A 17,467-nucleotide genomic window follows, 5' to 3' on the forward strand; every position below is an offset into this window, starting at 1 on the left:
CTTCAAGAGGCTCAAGCTTTAAATCTTTTTTTTTAAAAATAATGCTTGCATTATTTTTTTTAAAAAATGTGTGCATAAGTTGTCATCCGTTGAGTGCATCACTATTTTAACACATTTGTATCGTAAATTTAAATGTATATTTATATGATCCGATTAGAAAAAAGGAAGATTGTCGTCAATATATTTAACTCAATTCTCTTAAAAAAATTAGAAAATATGAAAAATTGACGAAAATAGGGTTTAGGTCTAAGAGCTGCCCTAGACATGATATTAGTTATTATCAAATTGGATGTGTGGCAATGGTGCTAACAAATTTGGAAGGTAAAACTTTTGAGACTTAAAATGAAAGTATAAGTTGCATTTTGTCTATGAGCTATTTTTTTTGAATAATTTTAAGAAATGAACTACACTTAACAAATTTCAAATTGTTTGAAAAATATTTAGCACTTTTGAAAGTAAAGATTTATTGCTCTAAAAAAGAGTGAAAATAAAAGCAAGAAATTGCAGAAGTTTTATACAAGTGCTATCTTCAATAATAATCTCTAAGTGATAATTTCGTTAATTGTTATAGAAATAGAAGTGATGCCAAATGGGCCCTCAGGAAATTTTCTATTTTTTGAAAACAAAAAATTCAGCTATTCATTATTTATAAGAACTACCTTAGACATCCTATTAATTATCAAATTGGACAAGCTGCAATGGTACCAATAAATTTGGAAGGTAAAACGTTTGAGACTTAAAATCAAAGTCTAAGTTGTATTTTGTCTATAAGCTTTTTTTTTTCAATAATTTTAAGAAACCATTATCAAATATACATTCCAACTGAGAATAATTGCAAAACTTCTCGGCATAAACTTTTGTCTCAAGTCATAACAACCATGACTCTACATACAAAATAAATTCCAAAATCCAATGCCCAAGAAAAATCCATTCGCCAAAATCTATTGATTGAATAACAGATTCATAATTATGCTTAGGCCGGAGCACGGAAACCAAACATGACTCTATCATCAAATAAATCTACAGAATATTACTGGTATATCACACCCACGTATATCACACCTTTTCACAACAGGTGTACACTCGGGGAAGAATCGGTTACATGAAGGCGCCCCAGCACAAACATACAAAGTTCACTTTGTCATTGCTCCTAGCTTTCTGTCACGCGTGACTTCTTCCACGGTTCCTTGCATCGACCGCCATCACAAATGCTAGCCAAGTCTTCAGCCAGTATCCCATCCTTCAAAAGGGAAAGGCGAAAAAATAAATCAGTGTACTGCAACATATCACCAACGATGTTTCTTTCTCTCCCCTCTTCATCATCCTCACTCTTCCTCCTATGCCTTCTCCTCTTCCTCCTCCACTCCCGTCCCGTCGCCGCCGGCGATCCACTCTACCAGATTTGCGGCAACGGCAACTACTCAGCCACCAGCACCTACGAGGTCAACCTCGACATCCTCCTCCTCTCCCTCACCTCCGACGCCCCCCTCTCCGATGGCTTCTCCAACTTGAGCATCAGCCTGAAGCCCAACCCGGCGTACGGGCTCGCCCTCTGCCGTGGTGACGTCAACACCTCCCTATGCCTCTCCTGCCTCAACACAGCCTACCATGACATCGTCCGCCTCTGCCCCTATAAGATCGAAGCTGTCGTCTGGTACGATTCATGCCTCCTCCGCTACTCCAACCAGCATTCCCTAGCGACAACAGAGGAGTCGGAGGAAGTCCTTATGTATAATGTCAACGACATAACGACGGATGGTCCCCTGTTCAAGAATCTAGCGAACAAACTTCTGAGTAATATAACCCATTGGGCCGCAAACAACACGACGAGGAAGTTTGCCACCGGGGAGGTGAATTTTACGACGGATATTCCGACAATATACGGCCTGGTGCAGTGCACGCCAGATCTGGAGGCAGGCCTGTGCCTGCAGTGCCTTCAGGAGATATTCCAGATGTTACTGAGGGTGGTAGGTTGGAAGCAGGGGGGAAGGGTGTTAGGAGTGCAGTGCAATTTTAGATACGAGATCTACAAGTTCTACTACGGGGCATCCACGCTAAGGCTTGGCTCGCCGACACCAGGAAACCCAGCTAGAGAGAAAGGTAAGAGAAGTAAGATAACTCCTTGCTAGAATCTGGAGAGCTAGTTGTGATAATACCAGTTTGATGCACAAAAAGGGATAACAACTACATGATAGATCAATCCTGGGTAAAGCTCTTTATAATAACCTACATATCTGCTTGATATCATATTTAGATAGATCATTCCTGTGTAAAGCTCTTTAATTAATATCCTACCAATTTATGCACTCTTGATAAATTCTTTTTGTACATAAAAATTTACATTGTCTGATTGAGGGAATTAAAGTTATATTTTCTCGTTAAAAAAAAATTGTAAGAAGTAACTAGGAAACAGCATGACTTATATCGGACAACCCTTAGAGAGAGACACTAACATAAAAGAAGCATATACTGATCAGTAAAAAAATTTGCCCCTCCAGGTTACCTATATTGCATAGCCATAAACATGGAATTGTTTTTCAGTTAACAAAATTGAAATATATTGGCCTCTTTGGTATCACCATCTAGCTCTCACATTTCTTTTAAAAAAAAACACCAAAAAGTGGTGTTTTGATAACCTCATTTCCATTTTTGTTTTTTGAAATATTTTAATTTTTTGAAATTATGAGAGCTGAAAAATCTAGTTTCTAAAATTTTTAAAAACCAAAATCATCCATGATCATCACTGCCTTCTCTGTTGTCATTTTCACCACTACCATCACAGCAGCACCAAACACAGTACAAGTGACTACCAAATAGATTTCAGGCTTTTAGTGTTAAGAAAGAAAATGAAAACTGATAATTTTCTTCAATCAATTTTTCCTTTTTTTCCAATTTCAAGCTTGTGGTTCTCCGTGCTATTTATCATATAATTATCCTAAAAGTGCTACAAGTTTTATATATTTTTTCTGTTCAATGAGAAAATGAGACCATAGAGACACCTGGTGTAAATATAGACCTTGCAACCTCCAGCCCACCAACTGTCATGCGTTGGAGAGTCCAACGGGGACCATTCCATGCATGTTTGTGGGAAATTCTGCGAACACTCCTGCTCCTGTCATGACTTTTTCCTAGGGCCCACAAAAGAGGACAGCTAGCCTACTTTCAGTCAATATGTGCGGTTTTTCTTAGAAGTTTTGTAGCAGTCTTTCTCGAAGGCAACCTTGTGAGGCATCCAGGCGGAGGTAGATTAGTCGACATCCTATTAATAATCAAATTGGACAAGCTGCAATGGTACCAATAAATTTGGAAGGTAAAACTTTTGAGACTTAAAATCAAAGTCTAAGTTGTATTTTGTCTATAAGTTTTTTTTTTCTGAATAATTTTAAGAAACCATTATGAAATATACATTCCAACTGAGAATAATTGCAAAACTTCTCGACATAAACTTTTGTCTCAAGTCATAACAACCATGACTCTACATACAAAATAAATTCCAAAATCCAATGCCCAAGAAAAATCCATTCGCCAAAATCTATTGATTGAATAACAGATTCATAATTATGCTGAGGCCGGAGCGCGGAAGCCAATCACTCTATCATCAAATAAATCTACACAATATTACTGGTATATCACACCACGTATGTCACCTTTTCACAACAGCATACACTCAGGGAAGAATCGGTTACATGAAGGCGCACCAGCACAAACACACAAAGTTCACTATCGTTGTCATTGCCCCTAGCTTTCTGTCACGCGACTTCTTCCACGGTTCCCTGCATCGACCGCCATCATTTTTTCAGTAGTCAAGTCTTCAACCAATATCTTATCCTTAGAAAGGGAAAGACGAAAAAATAAATCAGTGTACTGCTACATATCACCAGCAATGTTTCTTTCTCTCCCCTCCTCATCATCCTCGCTCTTCCGCCTATGCCTTCTCCTCTTCCTCCTCCACTCCCCTCCCGTCGCCGCCGGCGACCCAATCTACTCGTTTTGCGGCAGCGGCAACTACTCAGCCAACAGCAACTACGAGGTCAACCTCGACATCCTCCTCCCCACCCTCGCCTCCAACGCCTCCCTCTCCAGTACTGGCTTCTCCAACTTAAGCATCAGCCAGAAGCCCAACCCGGCATACGGGCTCGCCCTCTGCCGTGGTGACGTCAACACCTCCCTATGCCTCTCCTGCCTCAACACAGCCAACCATGACATCGTCCGCCTCTGCCCCTATAAGGTCGAAGCTGTCGTCTGGTACGATTCATGCCTCCTCCGCCACTCGAGCCAGGATTCCCTAGCGACAACAGAGGAGCCGGAGACACTCCTTATGTGGAATACCAACGACATAACAACGGACGGCCCCCTGTTCAAGAATCTAGTGAACGAGCTTCTGAGTGCTATAGCCGATTGGGCCGCATACAACACGACGAGGAAGTTCGCCACTACGACAGATATTCCGACGATATACGGCCTGGTGCAGTGCATGCCAGACCTGGGGCCACGCCGGTGCCGGCAGTGCCTTCGGGAGATAATCCAGTTGTTACTGACGGGGGTAGGTTTGAAGCAGGGGGGAAGGGTGTTACGAGTGCAGTGCAATTTTAGATACGAGCTCTACAAGTTCTACGACGGGGCATCGACGCTAAGGCTTGGTTCGCCGACGCCTGGAAACCCAGCTAGAGAGAAAGGTAAGGGAAGTAAGATAACTCCTTGCTAGAATCTGGAGAGCTAGTTGTGATAATACCAGTTTGATGCACAAAAAGGGTCAACAACTACATGATCGATCAATCCTGGGTAAAGCTCTTTATAATAACCTACATATCTGCTTGATATCATATTTAGATAGACCATTCCTGTGTAAAGCTCTTTAATTTATATTCTACCAATTTATGCACTCTAGCTAAATTCTTTTTGTACATAAAAATTTACATTGTCTGATTGAGGGAATTAAAGTTATATTTTCTTGTTGAATAAATTTGTAAGAAGTAACTAGGAAACAGCATGACTTATATCGGACTACCCTTAGAGAGAGACACTAACATAAAAGAAGCATATACTGATCAGTAAAAAAATTTGCCCCTCCAGGTTACCGATATTGCATAGCCATAAACATGGAATTGTTTTTCAGTTAACAAAATTGAAATATATAGGCCTCTTTGGTATCACCTTCTAGCTCTCACATTTCTTTAAAAAAAAAAAACACCAAAAAGTGGTATTTGATATCCTCATTTCCATATTTGTTTTTGTAAAAAATATTCTAATTTTTAGAAATTATGAGAGCTGAAAAATCTAGTTTCTAAAGTTTTTAAAAACCAAAATCATCCATGATGATCACTACCTTCTCTGCTGTCATTATCACCACTACCATCACAGCAGCGCCAAACACAGTACAAGTGACTACCAAATAGATTTCAGCCTTTTAGTGTTAAGAAAGAAATATGAAAACTGAATTTCAATTTTTAGAAAATTGTAAATTAAAAAAATGAAAGCGATGCCACATGATACATTGACTCTTAATTCTTGTTAATTGATAAATAAATTACCTTGTGTTTAGATTTGCCCCCCTTGTTGCCTAATCATAAGGCTCTTAGACATATTTTCTTTCATTGTTTGATTACTAACATATGTGTATTTATGATAATTTTCTGCGATCAATTTTTCCTTTTTTCCAATTTCAAGCTTGTCGTTGTCCGAGTTATTTATCATGTAATTATCCTAAAAGTGCTACAAGTTTTATATATTTTTTCTGTTCAACGAGAAAATGAGATAGACCATGGACCCACCTGGTGTAAATGTGGACCTTTCAACGTCCAGCCCACCATTTTTGACGTATTGGAGAGTCCAACAGCGACCAGTAATGCATGCTTTTTTTTATTGGAAAATTCCGAGAGCACTGCTGCTCCTCTCATGTCTTTCGTGGGCGGCCCACGAAAGAGTAGAACGAGTTTTATTTTCAGTCAATATGTGCAGTTTTTCTAAGAAGTTTGGTAGTAGTCTTTCTAGAAAGCAACCTTTTGAGGGATCCGGGCTCAAAAGAAGACAGCTTACGGAAGTAGATAAGTCCTGGGTGACAGAAAATGTTTGAAGACACCAAGCTGCTGAAATCATTTCCCCCACTTAAAAATGTAGTTGTTCTATAGTCCAATATAACTCCAGTAACACAGAACACCACCAACGAACTGTCGACTAGGCACTAAAGTAAGGGCAGGTCAGAGGAAACTTAGGATTTTTCTTCCTACTGCTTCTTTTTTTTTTCTCTTTATGCCTAGTTCTGGCTAGGGTTGTAAATGGGTCGGATCATAAGTGATCCCAACCCGATCTGATTTCTTGGTCGGGTCCTAATTTTGGACCCAGACCTCATCTAATAGAAGATCGGGTAGGATCAGATCAGGTCCACAGGTCCACCTTTACAATTTTTGACCCAATGGGTCATTCGAGTCGAATCGGGTCCATATATAATCCGGACCCAACTCAAAAAATTCGTGTCCGGTTCAAGTCCGTGTCGGGTGCGGTTCAGGTCCAGGTTGGGTCCGATTCGGATCCAGATCGGATCTAGTTCGACTCAACCCATCCATAACTTCAGAACTTATTTGCACCCTTGTGGGCCCAAATAATTTTACAGATTTTCCTGGTGAAGAGGGGATCCTTGACCGCCTTCAAATCATCTTCTATTCCAACCCTTTTCCCGTGTAGAGCCTTGATCTGGTGATGTATCTCCTCGATCTCATTGAAGAGGTCAGCCTCTCGCTTGAAGATTCCCTCCAGCAAGTAGCGGGTGAATTACCTGAGCTAGAACTTGCACCAAAGGAGGAGCAACTAAGCCCCTAACCCTATTTGGTGTGTTGGGGGCGATGGTGGCTGCTACTTTGCATCGAGGGACCTTGGTGGTTCGGGCAGATGATAGGATTATTAGTTTGCTGTTGTAGAATCTATACCACTGTTGTTAGAGCTTGCACTTGTTGGACAAGCAGGTTAAGTCGCCCAACATCGATATCACCCACATTGAGATGAGAAGACTGGGATCTCAAGGGGCTGCACGAAAGCTGCCTGGAGTGGGTGGGCAGACAATAGTTAATCCCTTCTCTCGAGTCTTATCATTTTCTTTCTTTATTTTTCGCAGACGGTTTCAAACTATTGCCACCAATCCCGAGACGTCAATGTGGACTATCCGCGTGGAACTATGAGACAATAGACAAAGATCAAAGAGATCTCTGGCTTGGCTTTAACTGGGCACTCTAATGCATAAGTCAAAGTGTGAGCTGGAAAGGAAAGAGAAAATAGAGGGATCGAGCTTCCTCTAGTTTAGGTATTTTTGTGCATTTGTTCGTGACCTTCTTATGAAGAGCCTTTGGATTAATTTATGGCAGGTGATGGGGACATCAGAGCCCTTCATCCAGATGATCCTGAGCCCCCGGATTGAGCCAGACTCGTTTATTTGCATATTTATTTTATTATTTTATTTTTGGGCTTATTTGCATTCTAGGGTTTATTTGTGGTTTATTTTATTTCTGGGCTTATTTGCATTTTAGGGCTTATTTGTGTTATTTGTGGGTTCATTAGGATTTATTTCTGTGTAAGGGGGGTTTATGCAAGTTGTGTATTTGGGCCCTATATATAGGGAACTATTTTCATGATTAGGGTTTAATGAATGATTAAGAATTTCTTTTCCTCCCAAATCTTATTCTTCCTCCTCCTCCTCCCCTTCTCTTCTTCCTGTGTCTCTAGAACCTCTTCTTCCTTCTTCCTCTCTTGTTCTTCCTTCTTCTCCTCTTTTTCCGCATTTGTGCGGCATCAACTTGGTATCAGAGCAAGCTGGTTTTGCCCCTGCTGCCAAAGCCCCGATCCATCTCCCGACTACATCTTCCAAACCGAAAAAAAAAAAAGGAAAAGAGAGAAGGTCCCTCCCTCCCTCTCGGTTCTCATCAGAAAAAAAAAAAAAAAAAAAAAAGAAGGGAATCTCTCTCTTTCTTTCTCGGTTCAAACCAGAGGAGAAAGGAAAACCCCTTTCCACCGTCAAGCCGCACCGCCTCCATCCTCCGCCTGCGCCACCGCCAGACCTCACCCGAGCTCCAGACGTCACCCGAGCTGTGCAATCTGCTCGTGCCGCCGCTCTCTTCCACGACCGCCTTCGCCGACGTCCCAGTCGACGCCGCCGCCCGCCGCGCTCCGCCTCATCTTCTGCACCACCGCCGCCATCTGTCGCCAAAAGTCCGCCACCGCCACCAGCCGGAGCTCGTGACCGGTTGCCGTCCGCGCCTGTGACCGCCTACCCGAGGTCGGCCGCCCCCGTCGCCGCAGAGCCGCGGCCGAGATCTCCGCTCCGCCCGCAAGCGCCGCCGCGAAGCGCGGCACGCCCTCCCGAATCCGTCGGGAGGTTGAAGAAGACCGGCGTTCACGGGTAAGAGCCAAACCCATTAGCCCATTACCCGCTAGCCCGAGTCCGGCTCCAACAAATCAAAAAAAAAAAAAAAGTTTCACGTGACCCACACGTGACGGGTCCGTAAAGGGTATCGGATCGGGTCAAACCCGTTAACCCGAATCTTAACGGGTCTGAGTTAAAAAAAAGTAAAAAAAAAAAGAAAAAAAAAGAAAAAAAAAAGGAAAAAAAAAAGGGTACCTGTTCATCTTCCTCACCGTGAGCACCCTCGCCACCGCCTTCGTCCGCCGTCGCCGCCCGCCTCGCCGCCTTGCCACCGCCTTCGTCCGCCTTCGTCACCGCGGCCGTCCGCAGCTCCGCCCGTCCTTGCCGCGACCGCTGTCGCCGTTCCACCGCTTTAGCGCCGCCTCCGCCGGGCCCTCCGCCGAGCTTTCCCTCCGAACGCCGCCTTCCCCAAGCAGACCGCCCGCAGCACTTCTTCGTGCCCTCCGAGCACGCCGCCATCGAACCACCGAGCCGCCCCACCTCTGTGCCTCTTTCTCGGCGCCGAGGTCCATCTCCCTGCCTCTGCTCCGCTGCCTCGCCGCTTCTTGCTGCTTCCGCTCTCGCCCCAACCCGCGTCCGGCTCCCTTTGTCCCTCTCCTCCCCCACTTCCGCCGCCCCCGCCCCGCTCCCCTTTCCCCTCCCTTCTTCTCCGATCAAAACCCCTCTTCCCTTCAAACTCCCACGGGCCGACTCCACAGGGGTTTCATCAGGCCCCACACCCTCACACTCGCCCGCCCCTTCCTCAACCTTCGGGCCAACAAGTCTCAGGTCCGCGCCACCACCATAAGCATAATCCACCCCACCCCCTTCATCAGGCCATCACAAAACAGTATTCGGCCTATTCCTCCCCATCAGACCCAGCCTAAAAACCACCCTTTTCTTCGCAATCGGGCCACTGTCGCCAAGCACGCCACTCCTTTTCAGAGCCGCTGAGTATAGGCCTACTAATTAGAATTATTCAAGTCTGCAAATTGCTGAAGTCAAATTCGGTCCGCCAATTGAAGAGCCTACCAGCTGCATTCGTGCCCCTGATCGTCGCCCCAGTCCACAAGCACACGATTTTGGTCGACTACTTCACGACAGGTGATAGGTTTCTACTTTTTCTGGCTTGTTCATTTAATTATGTTCTAGTTCTCTTGCATGATAGCCATATTCTTGAAAATTTATATTGTTGTCAAAATTCAGAACATTAAACCTTTCACTTCCGAACCCATCCCATTACCCTTTAAATCTTAACATTAAATTAGCACACCCTAGTAACAGGACGTTTCTCAACAGTATTCGATCAGATTACTTTAAGATCAGAACAACTGTACTACTTGATTGCAATCTAATTTCTTAAATTGAATAATCTTAATCCTTAATTCTGAATAACCGAAGTAAAAATCAGCAACATTTAAATTTTAAGTTATTTTGTGAAAACTTGCTGATTTCTGAAATCATAATAGATTGCATTAGTAGGTTGTCCTGCATCAAATCTGGTCCTGCATCATACTTATAAGGGTTTCATTAGTGACACTACATTTCACATCGTCACCCAGTGTCATCAGTGCAAGCCAACCTGTAGTGATATGGAGCACTATCTCAATCAACCTAAAACCCCTGTAGCTACCATGCATTCCGACATTTTGAGGTCTCTCTTAGAACAGATCGTTGCCATGCGGGCTGGATACAAGGAATTCCAACAAGAGATCCGTGAGCTCGTGCAAAATTCTAGGACCCCTAAATCGCCAACCCCTGTTACAGCCCAAACTAAAATCGGTTTGGTCGCACCACCTGTAGTCCTTCCCCACTCTCCTAGGCACCAAACCCAATACTCTAGGTGTCAACAATTCGGCCATATAGCGCCCCAATGTTCCACTAAGACCTACCCGATTACTGAACCAGAAGTTAGGAACCAAGAGGCCGAATATGTCGAAGAAGTCTATGAACCAAATATAGAAGACTATGAAGAAGACTTTGAAGACGAACCTACAGAATTAGACTTTGTCCAAAATGATTCCCAAAGGGAGACTATTGATCTAAGTACAACCAAGCCACTTCACATCACTATTGTGGAAGAGGTAGTGACAGATATTGAGAGCAAGTCACCTGAATTGGCACTCGTAGCTAAAAATACCCATGTGGAATCCAATCTTGAACATTCCTCTATAGTAGTTTCCCTTATAGAGGAGTTTAATGTTATAGTCCCTGATGATCTTCCGGATGCACTCTCTCCGATGCGTGATATCCAACATGCAATTGATCTAGTTCCCGGAGTATTTCTACCCAACCTTCCACATCATAGGCTCAACTCAAATGCATACGCTAGGACCTGGGATTTAATATTATCGACAGTTGAGTTTACATATCATAGTTCGATTCATAAGTCCATAGGTATAAATCCATTCGAAGTGGTGCATGATTACAAACCTAGGCAACCCATAGACTTGTTTTTCATGTCTCATCAGTATAGAGTCTTTGAGTCTGCACAATCAATTGCATCACATCCACATTCATTGCATCAAGAAATCAGCAATTGCAGTCACTTTAATAACTTAAAATATAAATCCCTTGCTGATTTAACCAGACGTTATAATGAGTTAAGTGGAAGAGATTACGTCATGATAAGAATTAGGTTTGAACGACTTTCTTCGGAAACGTTTAAAAAATTACAAATTTGTAGTGCAGAACAGTTCAAAATCTTAAAGAAAACCAGTTCGAATGCATATGTTGTGGATCTTCCTAATGACTATGGGATTAGTGCGACATTTAATATTGAAGATTTAGTCCCATACAAAAAGATAATATTCCTGCCTTCTGACCCCTTTATTGATATACCTGCCCATGTTGGACACCCTGCCCTATTACCTGCTGTTGAGCCACCACCTCCCAAATTTCATGCACGCAGAGAACAAATAGAACATATATTGGATGAGCAGGTTATTTCAAGCAGGAACGGTGGTTACCAACGTTACCTTGTTCGGTGGAAAGGTCGACCAAAGTCTGATGTGACGTGGATTTCCAAAGCACAGTTGCAGCGCATTGACCCCGATCTTCTGGAGCAGTACGACAGCCGGCCAGACCTGTACTCGATGGGGTCGAGTTTTTCTCACCCGGGAGGAGTTGATGGGGACATCAGAGCCCTTCATCCAGATGATCCTGAGCCCCCGGATTGAGCCAGACTCGTTTATTTGCATATTTATTTTATTATTTTATTTTTGGGCTTATTTGCATTCTAGGGTTTATTTGTGGTTTATTTTATTTCTGGGCTTATTTGCATTTTAGGGCTTATTTGTGTTATTTGTGGGTTCATTAGGATTTATTTCTGTGTAAGGGGGGTTTATGCAAGTTGTGTATTTGGGCCCTATATATAGGGAACTATTTTCATGATTAGGGTTTAATGAATGATTAAGAATTTCTTTTCCTCCCAAATCTTATTCTTCCTCATCCTCCTCCCCTTCTCTTCTTCCTGTGTCTCTAGAACCTCTTCTTCCTTCTTCCTCTCTTGTTCTTCCTTCTTCTCCTCTTTTTCCGCATTTGTGCGGCATCAGCAGGGATGTCGCATCTTTAGCCTTGGAGGATACTCAAGCCGCCACGTAGTCGGTGAGTTGGCTGAATCTAGAGTTGGGCACTGGGCCGGGCCGCCCACGGCCCGGCACGGCCCGGCACGAAGCGGGCCGTGCCTGGCACGGCCCGCCCGCTACAGTGCCGGGCCGTGCCTGGCACGGCCCATTTGAGAGGGCCGTGCTGGGTCACAGGGTACTGGCCCGCGGGCCGAGCCCGGCACGGCCCGCTTCGGGCCTGGGCCGGCACGGCCCGGTCTAGGCCCGCGGGCCAAGCACGGCACGGCCCGCGGGCCAGTACCCTGTGACCCATAAGGGCCTGGGCCCGGCCCGGCCCATAAGGGCCTGGGTCGGGCTGGCCCGCGGGCCTGGCACGGTCCGAGCCTGGGCCCGGCCCTGGGCCCGGCCCGGCCCGATAAAAATTAATGCTTCATAAATTTTTTTAATAAATTAATAAATATTGAAAACTAAGGATTTATGAATATAAAGCCACTATTGGTGGGGGATTTGGCATAGACCCCTACCAGTTTATTAAAGTAGAAAGTGTTTCAATTAAATTTTGTTTCATTGCTAAAAAATTAGTCATAGCTACTCTTCTAAATGTACGCCTACTAGTTCTTTTGTAAGCAGGTTGTAGGTTTAATTGAACATATTCTTCAAAATTAAAAGATTCACATAAACTAAAAGGTAATTCATCCTTAACTATCCATTTTACAAGTGTTTTTCTTTGATTTTCATGATTATATGCAAAATTACCTACAAGTAATCCCCCTTGTATATTAAGGGTACTTTGAGTTTGAGCATGAGAATCATGCATCCTATGACTCTCTTGATGTCTTTTTAAATGCCCTGTTCCCCCACTACTACTACAACTATAAAGTTTGGCACATTTTTTACATCTAGCTTTCCAGACTCCATCAACCATAACTCTATCAAATTCATTCCATACAGCACTAGTCCTCTTACGAGAAGAGGTTTGATCTTCACTCGGTTCACCAGTTCTAGAGGAACTAGGAACATGGGGTTGGGGATTAGTTTCTTCTCCCTCAGAAACAGGAGGAATGCCAAACTGACTTTCCTCAAAAGATGACATATCTATGATTAATTCAAAAAATAAAAACTAACCGCAAGGAGGAATTGAGTAGAGGGTCGGAGGGCAGAGGCAGAGCCGAAATTCCGAGCTTCCTCTTGTGCTCTCAACAGAAGCGACCTTCTCTTCTCAACAGGAACCTCCTCTTGTGTAGCACTTGAACAAACTAAAAATTAAATTGCTAGAAGAGCACTTTAGAAGAGAGAAATAATAGCAGTAGAGAAGGAGAGAATAGTTGGTTTGGTGTGGTGAGAATGAGGGAGGAATGGGCTATTTATAGAAGCCCAAAATTTTTTTTCCCCAAAATATCCCTCAATTCAGCCGTTATTGGACTGTTGGGAGGGGTAAAAGGGTCTTTTTCCTGAAAATAGCCGTTGGAAACGGCTATTTTTCTCCCTCCTCTCCAGACGGGCCGTGCCAGGCACGGCCCGTCTGGAGCCGTTGCAGGCCGTGCCTGGCACGGCCCATTTGGAGCCGTGGCGTGCCGTGCCCGGCCCGGCCCGCCAATAGACGGGCCTGGGGCCGGGCCGGGCTGGCGTTCCGTGCTGGACGGGCATGGCCCGCTTCATAAGCGGGCCGGGCCAGGCACGGCCCGTTTATTTCTTGGGCCCGGGGGGCCTGGGCCGGGCCGGCCCGGCATGGCCCGTTGCCCAACACTAGCTGAATCTCGTTGCACGGTATCACCTAAAACATTTATTGCCGCAATAATAACAATATTATATAGACAACCCTTTAAGAATCAATGCTAAATAGTGAGATATATAGTTGTGCCAAAAATATTGCCGCATAAGTTAGTTTTCTCCGCAAAGAAACCAAACTAGCCATCTTTTTTTCCTCCAGAGAATCGTAGGATAGGCCAGCTTCCACCGGGATATTAGTAAGTGATCAAAGATAGGGCCCACCAATGTCATTATTGCACCGAATTAGGAATTAAAAACATCGATCGGAGTTCTCATTGTTGACCAAAGAGGCTTCATAATTGCACTTGTATTCTTCTTAGATTGCAATCTTTTCTCTGGAATTTCTAGTCCTGTTTGACACCTAATCTATTTCTCTACCACGCTTCAATCAGTAAGCCTTCCCAACTAGAGCCATATGGTTTGTAAAGTAAAAATCAATGACAGTTTTCCCTCTAGTCTCAATTTCCATTTGGTGCCACAAGGATTCTTAGCTCGACAAAAATGCACCGATACGACAGATATCTCTTGACCATGGATCCGTGTTCTGATACCATAGAAGTGTCAGGTTGAGATGAAAATACTAATGAAATTTGGTCATTTATGCAGGCAACAAGAAGAATGCAACAGATATTGTTCTTAAAATTGCCATACCTCTAGTGTCATCATCCTTGCTAATCTCCATCACCTGCATTTGCTTCTGGACAAGGTGGAAGTCGGCAAAAAATTTACCCTGTAAGTGATCCATATCTGCAAAATTTGGTTTCTTTCCCAGGAATTTTTGTTAGAGAGCTTCACTGAGAGAGTGAGACCAATTGTTTAGAGAGGGCCATGTGACGAAATCCTACCTGAGCTGTAAGATATAAACGTAGGTTTACTGTAATCAAGCAATAATGCATACACTGTTTGATCCTCTTCATAGGTCAAAATGGGCCTGTTAAACTAGTTTCACCAGTGCACAAGTCCACTGCAGGTGCAATGACCTGTTTATCATGTCATCATCCAAACCACTCAACATACTCAACAATGTGTTTGAGTGAAATTATTTAGAAACCAATCCGGTTATTTCATTTTGTAAGAAAACCTATTTAAAATGGTCTTAACATTCTTTGCTGTTTCAGTAGATGAGGAGGACAACCTGGAGGAGATCACACATTCTGAGTCACTATTACTTGATCTATCTGTGCTAAGAGCTGCGACGGCTAACTTTGCTGAAGAAAACAAACTTGGAGTAGGTGGTTTTGGTGCAGTTTACAAGGTATCATTGTAATCTCGTGTTAAAATCATGCCCTTCTTTCCAATCTAATATTGATGAAAGGACTTCAGACTAAAGACTTAATATATGCAGTCTTTATCTTTCTTGATCCAAATCAGTTCCATTAATATATTCATTTTCTTCCCGTTGACATTTCCTGCTAATCTTGTTGCTATTCGTAGGGAATACTACCCAATAGGCAAGAATGTGCAGTGAAGAGGTTATCAACAACTTCGAGGCAAGGACTAGCAGAGCTAAAAAATGAACTAGTTTTAGTTGCTCATCTCCGGCACAAAAATCTTGTAAGGCTTCTCGGTGTTTGCTTGGAAGAACAGGAGAAGTTGCTTGCCTATGAATATGTGCCTAACAGAAGTTTGGATACCATTCTTTTTGGTATTTCTCTATCCTTCTAGAACTTGCATGAGGACCATAATATTTTCAGCTTACAATTGATTTGATGATCTTTTATTTTGCTCGTATGTTGTTTCTCCTTGTTTTCCTATTGAATCCAAAACTCACATGTCCAACTTAACCCTCTTTTTGTTAGTAGAAATAATAACTATTTGATCATCTTTAAACGTATCTTAAACTTAATGCAAAAGTATTATCTCAATTAACTACTAGGTTTTTTTTATAGAATAGATCCTGTAAAACGCGAACAGCTAAACTGGGAAAGAAGGCACAAGATCATCCGTGGAATTGCTAGAGGCCTACTATACCTACATGAAGATTCTCAACTCAGAATTATACATCGGGATTTGAAAGCCGGCAACATATTATTAGATGCAGACATGAACCCTAAGATATCTGATTTTGGTTTAGCTAGGCTCTTTGGCGGAGACCAGAGTCAAAGCTTCACAACCCGAGTTGTTGGAACATTGTAAGTAGAAATATGAATAATCAACATAATCCAATGAGCAGATCATAGACTATCTTCCATAATTTACTTATTTTCATGGCAGTGGATATATGCCACCAGAGTATGTTATGCATGGGCAGTTTTCAATCAAGTCAGACGTATACAGCTATGGCGTGCTGGTTTTAGAGATTCTAACAGGCAGGAAGAACAGTGGCTCCTCAAATTCAGAAAGTGGCAGATATCTTCTGGCCGATGTGAGTTCTTAAATCATAATATACATAGCATAGTTCTATTTTGGATGATTGATCTAATAGATTTGTTTCGCGCAGATATGGGAGCAGTGGAACAAAGGAACAGTTTTGGAGATACTAGACTCCTGCTTAGGCAGCCATTGCCCAACAACTGAAGTGTTAAGATGCATTCAGATTGGACTATTGTGTGTTCAGGAGGATCCATCAGATAGACCCAACATGTCAACAGTCGTTATGCTGCTCTACAGCGATTCAGCTTCTATCCAAGCTCCCTCCAGACCAGCATTTTGTACCAGACAGAGTGTCATGGATTCATATGCTCATGCAAATGAATTCAATTTACGTGGTGGTATACACAACCAATATTTGGATAGGTTGATAACGGTGTCACTAAATGAGATGTCAGTTACGGAATTCGAACCTAGATAAACATAAGAAACTAAGAAGAAGGTTGTTGGCAAATATCTTTAAAGACTTAAGTCTTTCTATGCAGCTTAAAGGCTTTGTGCCATGGATGTAACGCATGTATTTTGCTCAGATCCTTTGAAACATGGGAAAATCAATATGTATGTCTCTTACATTTCCATACTCTGATAAGCGTCTTTGCCTGATTTCCTCCGTGTCAATGTTTATTTATCAATTTAGCATTGAAGTATGATAAAAGGAAATGATATAGCGGATGGGAAAAAGCTAACTTCAAGCAAAAGTTTCAAAGAACGGGAGTACACAATCATCAATACAATAAGAAAAGAGCGAGAATAAATAACTAAGAAGTTTTCTGCTCAAATTATATTTTGCAAGTTAGAAAACAATATTTGAGCATGGGTCTTGGCATAATGATAAAGTTGCTCTTTTATAATCTTGGAGTTATGGGTTTGAAATTTGGAAACAGCCTCTCCACATACAGAAATAAGGCTGCATAAATCTAACCCTCCTCAAACCCCACAATAGTGGGAGCCTCATGTACTACGAAGCTTTTTTTTTAAATTTAAAATAATATTTGCACCAAACCAAATGTCAAAGGAAAATTGCAGCAAACCATCATGCATTCTGATGGCAGCTAGTGTTCGACAAATTAGTAGGTATAGTAAGAGAATATAGATGAATCTTCCGTTCCCTTAGCAATTGCTTTAATATGAATAACGATGGTCGGATAATTTTCTTAGATTTTTCACTTCATTTGCACCATAAAAAAGGTACCAAGATGAAGCTGAGTTCCACTCAAAAAATAAGCTTCCAAAACATTCTTAAATATTATAAAAGGAAAAATCAATATCATAAGTAATTTAATCATATCAGTCTACCCTACAATCTAACTCTGCAGTCTAATCATTTTGTTTCATCAAGTATAGAAAGCACAAACATTACATTTGTGGTGAG

General features: G+C 42.6%; 1 protein-coding gene across 5 annotated transcripts; it reads left to right on the forward strand.

The window, feature by feature from the left end:
* Positions 1-1,277: 1,277 nt before the first annotated feature.
* On the forward strand, positions 1,278-16,675 carry LOC103703431 (cysteine-rich receptor-like protein kinase 6). 5 transcript variants are annotated; one of them, XM_089926934.1, is made up of 7 exons: positions 1,278-2,100; positions 14,332-14,457; positions 14,847-14,980; positions 15,160-15,370; positions 15,620-15,857; positions 15,940-16,090; positions 16,166-16,675. In XM_089926934.1, the coding sequence occupies exons 1-7, from the start codon at positions 1,296-1,298 to the stop codon at positions 16,514-16,516; spliced, it is 2,016 nt and encodes a 671-aa protein (XP_089783060.1). In that variant the 5' UTR covers positions 1,278-1,295; the 3' UTR covers positions 16,517-16,675. The 5 variants fall into 5 exon arrangements, with proteins under 5 accessions (XP_089783060.1, XP_088565951.2, XP_026658904.4 ...); XM_088709825.2 differs by having other exon boundaries at positions 1,280-2,100; positions 14,844-14,980; XM_026803103.4 differs by lacking the exon at positions 1,278-2,100 and adding an exon at positions 3,068-4,676.
* Positions 16,676-17,467: the final 792 nt, after the last annotated feature.

The sequence above is a fragment of the Phoenix dactylifera genome, chromosome 13 (genome assembly GCF_051530095.1).
Source record: "Phoenix dactylifera cultivar Ajwa chromosome 13, Ajwa_hap1_PhDact_Kaust_v1.1, whole genome shotgun sequence".
In the NCBI taxonomy this organism is placed as follows: Eukaryota; Viridiplantae; Streptophyta; class Magnoliopsida; order Arecales; family Arecaceae; genus Phoenix; species Phoenix dactylifera.

Bases quoted from the DNA above. Each gene is read 5' to 3' on its own strand.
- LOC103703431 (XM_088709825.2), top strand. From the start codon at position 1,296: ATGTTTCTTTCTCTCCCCTCTTCATCATCCTCACTCTTCCTCCTATGC. The intron at 14,458-14,843 runs GTAAGTGATCCA...TTGCTGTTTCAG, and splicing joins GTCGGCAAAAAATTTACCCT to TAGATGAGGAGGACAACCTG. The intron at 14,981-15,159 runs GTATCATTGTAA...TGCTATTCGTAG, and splicing joins GTTTTGGTGCAGTTTACAAG to GGAATACTACCCAATAGGCA.